This window comes from Schistocerca nitens, chromosome 1 (assembly GCF_023898315.1).
Source record: "Schistocerca nitens isolate TAMUIC-IGC-003100 chromosome 1, iqSchNite1.1, whole genome shotgun sequence".
Classification (NCBI taxonomy): domain Eukaryota; kingdom Metazoa; phylum Arthropoda; class Insecta; order Orthoptera; family Acrididae; genus Schistocerca; species Schistocerca nitens.
Window position 1 is genome coordinate 737361367 of NC_064614.1, and position 14117 is coordinate 737375483.

At 43.2% G+C, this 14117-nt stretch overlaps 1 protein-coding gene across 1 annotated transcript in view; it reads right to left on the reverse strand.

The window, feature by feature from the left end:
- Nucleotides 1-1512: 1512 nt before the first annotated feature.
- LOC126197817 (uncharacterized) overlaps nt 1513-14117 on the reverse strand; it is a 195936-nt gene continuing 183331 nt past the window's right edge. The window contains exon 5 of the mRNA XM_049934671.1: nt 1513-1621. Within this exon, the coding sequence (XP_049790628.1) occupies nt 1522-1621 (100 nt within the window). The 3' untranslated portion in view covers nt 1513-1521. The remainder of the gene's footprint in view (nt 1622-14117) is intronic.

Sequence of the window (14117 nt, forward strand, 5' to 3'; positions counted from 1 at the left end):
CCAGTTTTGTATGCATTCCCAATTCAGGCTTTCACACAATGTAATAGCAAGCAGATTTTTAAAGATAGTTACAGCTTCAATGAAGAAACTTTTGGCAGAGATGACATCGTAAGTCTGCCATCTGTGGGCTACAGAAAATCCTCGTTGAATGGTTGATCATCGCATCAGTAACGGTTCAGGGTTTATTGGCGACCCCCTACTTGCCTACTTAATGGACCCACGGACATGGGATTCCTATAGGACACTCTGCCTCTTTTGCTGGAGAATGTGCCTTTAGCAATACAACAGTTAATGTGACTGGTACATGATGGAGCACCAGACCACTTCCGTACCATTGTGTCTCACCTCGTCAGCAGCATTATCCACGTAAGGATAGCAAGACGAGGCCATTGTACCTAGCCACAGCGATCGTCGGACGTAAACCGCCTTTATTTTGACCTGTGGGGGTATCTTAAAACTTCTGTGTATGCTGAGCCAGTTCGTGATGTGCAGACCCTTGAATAGCATGACCGTGCAGCCTGTGGCAATATTCCGCTACAGCCTGAGGCACATTGAAAAGAGTGATGCAGTCCATGATGCGACATTTGAAGCTTGCATTACTTCCTATGGTGGACACTTTGAACATAGTTTTTAAGATGGAAGAGATTAATACCATGTAATGGCATAACATAATCCATCCAATTCCAGTCTCGCATCCTGCATTGGAGATCGTAACTCATGGACAGATGTTGAGGGAGCCTTTATCAGACACTATCAAATGGCTGAGGATAATTGGCCATAACATTTCTTATTTCTCCTGACTGTCGTGCTACGTCCGTCCACGTATATGGCAAATGTCTCCAGAGTCACTGACCAACGTCTGATGGAGGTGCATGTAGGAATCGTCCACTTTTATTCGGGACACGGGTGTTCATGTGCGTATTTTCAGGTCAACTTTCGTTTCTGAGTACAGAGTTCCACGCATTATTCGGTTTAAAAGTTTTAATAATGTATCTTGGATCACTCACTGCTACAACACGTTTCCTAATGCGTGTAGCATATTTTATCGAGATATTGCCGATGAAGCCAATGGGCTTGAGTCCTAAATTGTGGGTCACTATAAGATACCATCTGACATACCATCGACAGCTTTGCAGAATGGTACAGAGTAGGAAGTCTTTAATGTTTTATAGGCCCTAAGTTTGAAACTAATTTCACAGAAGAGAAAATGCCAACCACATTAGTTCTTTTTTCCATAATTATGTAAAACATTATACCAAATCTGAATGTGCTTCCATCTGTAATATCTCGTTTATTCTCCTTGTTAGGAATGAGGAACAAAATAATTTAGTTCTGATCATTCTTCCATCTGGGATTCACACCAGAAAAGGAAATCCTAGTTAGATATCAGAAAGGCTCAACACATTTGATAAGAAAATACTTTTATTTACACATGTCCATAAATTAAATTATTTTTAAAAATAAATAACCAGTGACTGTATAAATAAATTAATAAATAAATAAATAGATTAGGCGTTCCTTTCATCTGAGCTTTTTCTGCCTGTTGGCAGCCTGCTGATCTCTGTAGATAGACGTCGTGTTGCTGTCGGGCATCAGTGGAGGCAGATATTCAACCAGCAACCTGAAAACACACACACAAACAAACGTAAGCCAGCTGTCACGCCAGTCCTGAACAATAATAGCATTTCTCACTTTACCATTACACAACTCGAAATTTGTACATAACATACAACTGGGAACAAGTTACGGCTATGATTTATGCATCCAACCTGACATTCGGCACGGTGGCTGGTGGTAGCGATCTCAAGGGCATTACGCATTTACAATCTCTCTAATCAGGCGTCGTGCCGAGCGTCAGCTTGCGTTGCGTGAAATGTGTATGAAACTAGACAATCTAATATTCAAAAATGTTGTACTCAAGTTTTCTTCACCGCAAAAATTTATAACAGCGTTGACTGGTTTCAAATGCTAATCAGACGTCATTAGAACTAAAAAGAACCGGAACAGAGAAGAGTGAAAAATATGAGGTAAAAATAAGTGCACACATGTTGGACGAAACATATGCCCTTCAGGTAGTTTACAGGTCCACGTGTCATCTCGTATTTCACAGTGAAATGCAGCAATTATCTGCATTCTCTCTTTTCTGCGCTTACCAGCAGAAATTGGGCAACTTTGTGGATAATTTTTTTGTGAATAAAACCATTGTAAATTTCAGCTATTAGGGAAACCGGAAAGCAATGTCATTTTTTACATTAAATTCAAACAGATAAATTGTTAAAAAGATTTTATTTTTAATTAGTGATGAAGTCACCCTTGTGCAAACTTACAATGCCGGATCGACAAAAATCAGTTGGTTTTGAGCGAAATAACTGGAGGAGCCATTTTCACATTTTTTTACTACTTAGGAAATGTTGCTGCGATCTGGCGCAATATCGATATTAATTTTTTCCAAGGTTGCAATGCGGTCTTGCTCTGTTGATAGTCGCTGGGCACTTTCCAATTAAAGACTGATTTACACGATCCGTCTGTTCACACTAAAAGTCTGCGTTTTGTCCAGGTTTCAGCATTTCTAAATGAACGATTCCGAAAATATTCCACCGAGCAAGCAAAAGCACGTCTTTGCGGTGTAAACCTGGCTTAGCTGTACTTCGTGGCGGTTCTTTCGGAGAGAGCCATTGCCCTTTGCCTTTTGGATCATCACTGAGGACTCTTTTTCATCTCCAGTGCTCAAGCGATCAAAAGACGCTTCTGCATCGCTAAAGCACTAAATTTCATGTGGTGAATCGGTTAGCTTCGTTTGTCGCCAACCTGCTGAAATGTTCCTAGGTGGCCGACCAAGGTTGGTTAGTAGTGTTTTGACAATTCCACGATTGCCTGATCCGGATTTGCTTCCACTTCCGGCCTTAGCGTGCCGCTGCCTACAGTTTTGGTCTTGCTGAACGACACGAATCGGAAAGATCAAATTTACAAGATTTGAACCTAGAAAACCGCCTTTGGTACTTAGGAACGTCTTATGCACTTCGATAAACATTGTAAATATTTTTGGTAGCGACTGCTGTGATACTGCCCTTACGAAAAGCTGTGTCAAACAAGTTTCTCTAACCTTAAAATGTCCTTGGCGAGACTTTGTAGTACAAGATGAGCTACTAATGACAAACAGATGTCGACACGCGCAGAATCGACATTACTCTCTGGTCCCGCTAATGCTTCACTACGCTTCTGAAAAAAAGGTGTACTGTATCTACTGGGGTGTCATGAATCTGAAATTTGTAAATGCCATGTAGTGATAATTATTGTATGAGTAGCTGACGATCTATGCCAAAGAATAAACAAATGCATTGTGTTGCAATATTTTCCATAAACATTCAAGATTCTGTGAGTGAATTTTTTTTTTTTTTTTTTTTTTTTTGACTCGTAGAGGAAACAACGATTGCCTGAGGTTGATCTAGCTGTAACAGTCTATGTAAGTTGTAATCGAAACTAAAATATAGTTGTTTCTGATTTCAAACCTGTGTACGGTACATAATTATTTGTAAACCTAAACCTTGCTTGTCCTGAGTAGACGTGGCCTTAACGGAACATTGACCATTGTTAGGCACCATACTAGAAAATAATTAGTAATTTTCTTTCATCTCATCTTCGAGACGTGCCGCCGGTTAGGACAGTAAACTTTCTTTCAGATTCCACGAGCTATGCGGCCGCTACAAATAATTTAATATATTTCACTTCCAGTTTTTCTCAAGGTTTCGAGATAACATCCCAGGCAGAAAGGCCTGGTCACAGGATTCTAGTTCTAGTATAAGATTTCATCTGCAAAAGATTATGCCTGTTATCTTGTATTGGTATTCGAGACGAAACCACGATCTGGAGTTATGGATTTTATTACTTCACATTGAACTGACATACCGAAATATTATCTGGTACTATAAGTACGTGAGTTTTAACTATACTTTTGATATATATATATATTGAGGAATATCTGTGATGATTCAAGAGAGAGACTAATTATTTATAAGCCCGTAACCACCCTCAGTACTGAGCTAGTTTGCTGATTGCTGATCCGCGTCGGGTTAAATTAAATTAAATTACATTAAAAAGGTAAAAAATATAATTAAGGAACTTTATTCAAAGCAAAGCAGAATAAATAGAAGTGATGAAATATTTACATTACGCATGGAGAAAGTTTTTCCTGTGTTCCATTACGAAATTCCTTCCATTTAAAATACCTAGCCGCATTATGTATCATAGCTTTTATACATATTCAGTTATGAGCGGAAGTTTTCATTTAATTTCAGTCCAGAAAAAGTACAAGAAGCAAAATTGGATTTCGCCACATCGTTTCATGACATCTTGATGACAAGAACTGTTATATGTTGGATTACACCATCAGCATAAACTAGCAAATCATACATAATGTTGCAACACTCACTGAACCTAAGTTACTCCGTCGATTCTGGTGTCAATACCATGATGTGGGAAACAGAGATAAATACTTTTCATGCATTGTAACCTTTGAAAGTAAGGTAAAATGCGTTTATCTCGTCCATGCTTTTCTGCTGTCGTGAATAAGGAAATACACTATTACTGACTATGATTCCAGAACAAACTACAGTTTTCATTGAGTGAGAAAAATATGCATATGTTCGAGTTCCTCTGTTTTTGATTCATGCGGGATGTATGATACATTATGAACGTGGCTATATTGACGCTTAGTCTTTCCCACGAATTCTAAACAAAATAAATCATGAGAAAGGTTAGAGTTTACTGACCTTTCATCCAGGTCCTTACACAACAACTGTAAGAGAATTGGTGGCAGGCAAGTTGCATAAACAATCCTGGCATTCATCACAAGATATTTTATGCAAATCATCGAATATCTCAAACAGAATACAAGATACAAATTTGAACGGCACTCTTATTGTTAGTTTCGGAACTACTGCTCCAAGTTGGAGGAATAACATTGTGAGGAAGGAAATAGAATATTACGTTTGTCTCCATAAAAACAGGCGAGCTATTACGTATGGATAAAAATTAATGACGTGGGTACCAAATCTGTACCAAACTTTTATGCAAGGCCGGAACGCCGAAAGGAGTTTGAAGTCGACCTTCAGTCCTCGGGAAGGCAGATGGAAGCGCTACAGTCGTAGTAGTTACTCCTTTCGCTCACAGATGGCGCAAAAAGCCTCACACAAGCAAACGCGGCTCTCTCTCTCTCTCTCTCTTCATTATACTTGGTTTACGTCAGAATGACGTGCTGTGTACAACTGTGAACACCCAGAAAGCAATGAAACGACATGTTTGACATATTAAACTGAAATTGCCGGTAGTTTATTATGCGCACATGGAATAAGGAAGAAGAAAGCGGTAAAAGTATTGAAAACAAGCATATTTTACGAAATCAATTTACACATTTTTCATTCAATTGTTGGAAAATAAAATGAGACACTTACTCGTTCTAGAGAATAGTAAGAATTTCTAGAAGATTACAAACTGTGTCTTATGCAGGAAACTTTCCAGTTTTTCATTTACGTCAACCTTTTAGCTGTTTGCGTCTGCAGTTTATAGGCGACAGTTTGCTGAAAATAAGCGAGATCCTACATAAAATTTCACTGTGACACGATAGTAGGCTACACATCGTCTGACACCTAGTGTCTACAATAGTATGTATACAGCCCTGAATTCATAATCTCTTCTAACTGTTTGGTGCTGTATTAGATAAATTGTAAAATATGTTAGGCTTTTCATCTTGCTTTTCCTTCCCTATCATAACACTAATTTGTTACTTTCTTTCATTTTTTTTCTCATGTTTCCTGTTACATTTTGGGGTCAACGAACCCATGACCTCTTCGCTACTGTAACAAATGTGCCAACGACAAAACTTTTTTTGTAACAAAAGTTAAGAAGGGGTTGTCACTGTGAATAACCTTTTTACTTATCATCGGCTTCCACTGATATTTGACAGCCTTAAAGACCAAGAATGGGAGTTCTGCACATTTTTCATCCATTGTCGGAAAATAAAATAACGTTACACTTATTGTTCCCAAAAATGGTAAGAATTTCTAGAACATTACAAACTATGTCTTATGTAGGATAATTTGCAGTTCTTCATTTACGTCAATCTTTTCAGTTGATTTCCTCTCACATAATTTGAGGTAGGTATAGGAGAAAAGAACAAATGAAAAAGTTGTTCACACTTGTAGCCCCTTCGTGACTTTTGGCCCTCCTCAAGGGTTACAGAGCGCCGAACATCAGATTGGATGTTACTGTTAGTGCTGAAAGCCCACCACTGTTAGTATGGGGGCGAGAAGCACCAAATAAAAGACAATAGGAAATGTGGGTAAATCGCTCCTTCCTCCATATCCAAATATTTAACACCCTTTTCCACGGCTATTATAAATGTCTTCCTTATCCAGGCTGGGAGACCTTCCCAGAAACCTACCGATCGTAGCGACCTTATACTGTATTTCAGATCCATTCCAAAAAAAATTCCATGTGCAATCGCACCGATTTTCTGATACCTTCATCGCATCTACCATGTCCTTCCCCTATACACACGCCACTCCTTGTGCACAGAATATCCCCTTCAATCACCCAAAACCCTAGTACACTTTCCAGGCACCTGCACCACTATCATCCTTATGGGCCACAGACCTAAGTACGTCTTCACCATCACGTCAGTCGTCTCGTCTTCATCGTTTTCTTCTACAAATGCTAGTTTTACCTCTTGATTATTATTTTACTATGGTTATCTGAACAGAAGGATCTGGGCTGCTGGCAACACATCCCAATGCATGGAATGTGAATAAATAATGAAAAATAAAATAAAAAGAACAAGAGCAACGGATTCTCAGTACTTTTATTTTCCAACAAATTAATATTTTGGGCTTCGGCCTGATTACGGGTGTTTACATAAGGAGCAGTTTGATTTCAACAAAATTCAGGGAAGACTAGGAATTGTCTTTTGATGTAAAGCTGTGCCTTTCCCTGCGCTATTAATTACGCTCAACTAGAGTCATCTGCTAAAAATATCTGGTGGTAATACTGTCTACAGATATGAAGAGGAAAGATCACATGAGCTCAGTTGTCGGTAAAGTAAAGAGCAGGCTTAGATCTATTGCCAAGATAATGGATATCAGCTGCTTTTCTACAAAAGAGGTAGCTCACAAAAAAAGTTGTACGACCAATAGTGGAATACTGCTTAAATGTAGGATTTTGTCACGTCAAGCAAACAGTAGACATCAAGGGTATAGAAGGAAGGTCGGCGCGGAGTGGCCGCGTGCTTAGGGGTGTCATGTCACGAATTGCGTGGCTCCTCCCGCCGGAGGTTCGGGTCCTCCCATGGGCATGGGTATGTGTGTGCTGTCCTTAGCGTAAGTTAAAATTAGTTTAAGTAGTGTGTAAGTCTAGGGACCGCTGACCTCAGCAGTTTGGTCCCTTAGCAATACACACATTGATCATTTTTAGAAGGAAGGTCGGGTAAACAGCCACAGGACTACGAGATTACGGCAGAGAGTAACGAATTCTGAAACATTTCAAATGCCAGGATGTCGAAGAAGTACAAAAGCAACTTTTAAGTTAAAAATTAGGGTTATTCTTCAGCGCCATAATTACTCATCTCACAGAGAATATGCGTATAAAAAGCAGTAATTATTCCGACACAATTCATAAACGATACGAGGAGAAACCTTAATATACGGTATTATAAGAACCACACTCTGCCACGAACTTTACAGTGACTCGCAGGGTATCGATGAGGATGTGAATGTACAGCAGATGCATATCTTCCGGTCATCTCAAATGGATAAGTTCCATTTGTTTCGCCACAACAAGTCCACACCCACTACAACCTACTTAAAACTGAGCGTTGAACCGGAATTCAAATGTTAGTCTCACACGCAGGTCTGGGTTGGTCTTTTGCTCCTGCAGACGGTTTTAAAGTGTTAAGACGTTCCATAACACCCGTACACCCTGGTGCCGGGTGAAATCTCGTAATTCTTCATTCTAGAAATAACACTTAGGCGTTGGTTCAGCTTTTCTCCACAAAGCCTTGCTTCCTGGGATGCCACTGTAGCAAGGGAACATAACTTCGCTAAAAAATATGAAGAGCCAAAGTAAGTGATACACCTGCCTAATATAGTGTAGGGGCCCCGTGAGCACGCAGAAGTGCCGCAGCACGACCTGGCATGGACTCGAATGTCTGAAGTACTGCTGGAGGTAAATGACACCATGAATTCTGCAGGACGGTCCACAAATCTGTAAGAGTACGAAGGGTGGAGATCTCTTCTGAACAGAACGTTGCAAGGCATCCCTGATAGGCTCAATAATGTTCATGTCTGGAGAGTTTGGTGTCCATCAGAAGTATGTAAACTCAGAAGAGTGTTCCTGGACCCATTCTGTAGCAATTTTGGACGTGTTGGGTGTCGCATTGTCCTGCTGGAATTGTCCAAGTCCGTCGGAAAGCACAATGGATATGAATGGATACAGGTGGTCAGACAGGACGCTTACGTACGTGTCACTTACGAGAGTCGTATCTAGACGTATCAGGGACCCCATTCGCTTCAACAGCACACGCCCCACACCGTTACAGAGCCTCCACCAGCTTGAACAGTCTCCAGCTGACGTGCAGGGTGCATGGATTCATGAGGTTGTCCCCATACCCGTACACGTCCATCCTCTCGATACAATTTGAAACGTCGTCAACAGTCCTATGTCGGTGTTGACAGGCTCAGGCGATGCGTAATGCTTTGTGTCGTTCAGTCATGAAGTGGTCAAGTGTACACGAGTGGGCCTTCGGCTCCGAAAGCTCATATCGATGATGTTTCGTTGAATGGTTCACACGCTGACACTTGTTGATGGCCCAGCATTGAAAGCTGCAGCAATTTGCGGAAGGATTGCACTTCTGTCACGTAGAACGATTATCTTCAGACATTGTTCGTCCCGTTCTTGCAGGATTTTTCTGCGGCTGCAGCGATGTTGGAGATTTGATGTTTTACCGGACTCCTGATATTCACGGTACGTTCGTGAAATGGTCGTACGGGAAAATCCCAATTTCATCGCTACCTCGAAGATGCCGTGCCCCACCGCTAACACCACGTTCAAACCCACTTAAATCTTGATAACGTGCCATTGTAGCAGAAATTCGTCGGAAATTAAGAAATGTTGCAATAGTGCGCTAGTTCCTCACAGAGCCAACGTCGTTTTGCCTTTGAGCAATGCGAGGCCTTACTGAAGTGGGACTGGAAACAGGAAAACATGATGGAAGTACAACGGCAATGGCGTAATGTGTACGGAACTTAGACACCAAAACGTACAACAATTTATCGTATTTGGGATAAATCTGAAACCGAAGGCACTGTTTAGCACGTGCATAAGGAAAGGTCTGGCCGACCGAAGGCGTCAGGAAGTCCAGGTTCCAGAGCTGCTGCATTGCAACATTTCACTAAGTCACCTCGAAAATCTGTGATCCAGGGTGCACGTGAAAGCGGGATAAGTCGATCAGGCGTACGACGGATTCTGAAGGCTGCAAAGCGGAAAGTGTACATTCCAAGATAGCTACACGTTATGAACGAGGACGACTCTGGCAGAAGGATGGAGTACTGCGAGTGGCATGCTTCGCGAGGACGAACGGTTCGCAGAGATGGTTATCTGGTCTGACGAGGAGCAGTTCCAACTGAACGGTAATGTAAACCGCCATAACTGCGTGTACTGGGCTCCTGAAAAACCTCACGTCTACGAGGACAAACATGTTAATATACCCGACGTTAATGCGCATTGTGGTCTGTCATCGTGCGGTTTGACTGGCCCATTCATCCTTGAAGATACCGTCCGTAACTGGTGAGGTGTATCTTCATATACTGCAACCATCGACTTTACCTGCCATTCGAGAAGTGTTTGGAAATGAAAGACTTTAGCTGCAGCAAGCTGACGCTGCGCCTCACTACCACAGATCTGTCAGATCCTGCTTGGGTAAAAATCTACCAGGACGATGTATGGGTCGAAGAGGGGCTGTCGAGTATCCACCTCGGTCGTCAGACCTTTCACCTCTTGACTTCTAGCTACGGGGAACCGTGAAAAATGAAGTTTATCAACAGAAGGCAGCAACACTGAAAGAGCTTCGAGGAACCATCGAGGCGTCCTGTGCGGCTTATCACACCGGCAACACTGAGAGCCATAGTTCGGTCAACAGTTCAACGGCATCGACGTTGATTGGCTGGTAGTGGGGGTCACTTTGGACACACAAAATAATCTTCTCCCAGTGCAAGAATTGTAAAGGAACGGCATTTTGTTCCACTAATACTCATTATCAAAGAGTGCTTACATTGTTCTGGATCCCTCTGTACGTGCCTCAAAATCAAAATTAATAAACCTAAGCAACTGATGGATTATTATAAGTTAATGACTTCCGATTTACGATTTAATCACGCCAGACGCTTTGAAGAACAGTGCATCTCCTGCAAATGCATTTCACTTTAACGGTACCAGCAGAAAAATAAAAAAAAATAAAAACGCAAAACAGCGATGTTAATACTTGGTACTTGGATAGCGCTACGATACCGCTTTAATGGCACACTCAAACGTTCCAGTCACTTATACGGTATTTGTGAAACGCAGTATAAAAATGTTTAAAGCAAAGAAATACAGCTACTGCTTAGAAACCGTTGACTTGGACAATGGACAGAGCATGTTGCCGGTATGTCAAAAAGGTGTGTCAGAAACCTCCCACTCACTCCACTGTATAGTACTTCTCGTTCGGGCGTTAGGCGGCTGCAGTGGGGCACAGCGAATGACAACTGGTGAGCGCGAAAGTTTGAAAATTGTACTTTCAGAATATCATAACTGCGTACTGTCAGAATATTGGACCAAATTTTCGCGCGGGGTCGATTACTGGAACTGATATCTTCCTAGTGTGCTTTTTTCTCCTTAGAACGTGGGGTCATGTTAGTGACGTTTCATTGTAAGCATGTTACGATGCAACAGGTGTAACATCAGATTATTACATGTTTTCTATCAAAAAACCTTTTTTCCACAGGTATGTACGTATATTAAGTTTCGAACAGACTCTATTTTGGTTATTGTTTCGTTTCTATTCCGTATTTAAGTACTCTTTTTTAGTTTCATAATGCTTATTCTTTCATTCCCTGGATTTCTAAGCCCAACGCAACACACCTCGATAATAGTCGCGCGCGTTAACACGCCCCTTTCGGCATTCGGGGAGACGCGCCGGCCTATTAACTACGAATGCCGGCATGAAGAAAGGGCGATTGCGTCCTGTCGGCATGCACATCATTAGAGACAGAACATAAGCTAGGAATGTTTCAAGAATAGGTAAGGAAGTGGCCGTGCCGTGTCAAAGAAACGATCCTAGCATGACTGGGAAATCACGGAAAACCTAAATCTGAATGGCTGAGCGCGGATTTGAACCGTCGTCCTCCCGAAACCGTGTCCTGTGTACTAATCACTACCCCACTTCACTCGGTGACGATGGAATGTGGTTTTAAAGTAATTTCACACATCCGAGTAGGTGAACGCCTGGATGGTTCTCACGTCTCGCCTCAGTTGTCCGTGTCGCAAACATTTAGAAACAAGTATGCTCGCTTTTATGTAGGATAAATCTAGTCGCAAACAAATTCCGTCTGTGGGGAAAAGAGGGGTGGCGACAGGAAAGGCATCCGGCCACCCTCTGCGACAAAGTCCGAGAAACATGCCGACCCCGCGAAGACACGTGATACTGGCCAGGAAAAAGAAGGAGACGCCTGCCATGTTCACAGAGATGCACGTGGTGCTAAACTTTTTCTGAGATGTTTATACGTACAGATTTACTTTCGTCTTTTATATTTTGTTTATCTTTAATACCAATTCTCGCTAAACAGGATTTCCATCGATTCAACAATGCCTCCCTTTCAAGAAATCTTTTCATCATTGCTCTTTTATTCTTCTTAGCTTTTTTTTTATTTCGTTTGCTTCTCATCTTCTTTGGTACGCAAGTCAAACAGGGGTCGCGAGGATACATTCCTGCCATGCATTCTTCTTAAGAAAAACTTCAATTTCTTGAATTTCGGCGATTTATGATCGTACGTGCTTTTTGTAGATGTTGTACGTGAAGGTACGCTATCAGGAAATCTGCTGCAACGCCGCAGCAGACGTGGTATCGCTTGCTCGCTGGAGATTTCTTATTTGTTCTTTACTTACCCCTACGTTAAGACGGAAAACACCGTCGAAAAGAAGGAACAGGATGATAGCACATGCGTAAGCATATGTATTAGGACATAGTACTAGAATGAACTCTATAGGACAAAACTGTAGGGTAAAAGAGGGATCGGAATGTATTCAACAAGTTTTTGAGTACCTTGCTTATCTGCTACTAACAATCAGATGAAGAGTTGAAATCGCAACAGGAAGTTGTGGTGGATCGCGTCATACCAACTAGAAAACTGATGTGAAAACAGTTAACAGAATGACAACTGGAGGGTGACGTGGTTTAGCTACGAGACAATTGTATACCTCCTCAAGTGCGAGACGGCCGAGAACCGTGATTCTACAGAGGCCGTCTGATTTCCGCTCCAAGGAGTTCACACACCTTCAGTGGGGAAGTTCTCCGGCGTATTGTTTTCCTGACATCTGACCTGTGTACAGCAGTTGGATGCATTACAATAGCCCAGGTAGACCGTACTTCTTTTTTACCATAATTTTCTCTACCCATTGTTCAGCTCTCCTTAACTTTACATGCCCACAGTTACAATCGACTCGATGAGCTTCAGCTACAGCCGCTCCAGCACTCACCTTTGTCTCATTTATCAACCGCACATATCTTTTCTGTTCATTAAATCATTGGTCAGAATTCGAAATACTAACATTAATAGCATTCAAGTTTCACAAATACACTCCTGGAAATGGAAAAAAGAACACATTGACACCGGTGTGTCAGACCCACCATACTTGCTCCGGACACTGCGAGAGGGCTGTACAAGCAATGATCACACGCACGGCACAGCGGACACACCAGGAACCGCGGTGTTGGCCGTCGAATGGCGCTAGCTGCGCAGCATTTGTGCACCGCCGCCGTCAGTGTCAGCCAGTTTGCCGTGGCATACGGAGCTCCATCGCAGTCTTTAACACTGGTAGCATGCCGCGACAGCGTGGACGTGAACCGTATGTGCAGTTGACGGACTTTGAGCGAGGGCGTATAGTGGGCATGCGGGAGGCCTGGTGGACGTACCGCCGAATTGCTCAACACGTGGGGCGTGAGGTCTCCACAGTACATCGATGTTGTCGCCAGTGGTCGGCGGAAGGTGCACGTGCCCGTCGACCTGGGACCGGACCGCAGCGACGCACGGATGCACGCCAAGACCGTAGGATCCTACGCAGTGCCGTAGGGGACCGCACCGCCACTTCCCAGCAAATTAGGGACACTGTTGCTCCTGGGGTATCGGCGAGGACCATTCGCAACCGTCTCCATGAAGCTGGGCTACGGTCCCGCACACCGTTAGGCCGTCTTCCGCTCACGCCCCAACATCGTGCAGCCCGCCTCCAGTGGTGTCGCGACAGGCGTGAATGGAGGGACGAATGGAGACGTGTCGTCTTCAGCGATGAGAGTCGCTTCTGCCTTGGTGCCAATGATGGTCGTATGCGTGTTTGGCGCCGTGCAGGTGAGCGCCACAATCAGGACTGCATACGACCGAGGCACACAGGGCCAACACCCGGCATCATGGTGTGGGGAGCGATCTCCTACACTGGCCGTACACCACTGGTGATCGTCGAGGGGACACTGAATAGTGCACGGTACATCCAAACCGTCATCGAACCCATCGTTCTACCATTCCTAGACCGGCAAGGGAACTTGCTGTTCCAACAGGACAATGCACGTCCGCATGTATCCCGTGCCACCCAACGTGCTCTAGAAGGTGTAAGTCAACTACCCTGGCCAGCAAGATCTCCGGATCTGTCCCCCATTGAGCATGTTTGGGACTGGATGAAGCGTCGTCTCACGCGGTCTGCACGTCCAGCACGAACGCTGGTCCAACTGAGGCGCCAGGTGGAAATGGCATGGCAAGCCGTTCCACAGGACTACATCCAGCATCTCTACGATCGTCTCCATGGGAGAATAGCAGCCTGCATTG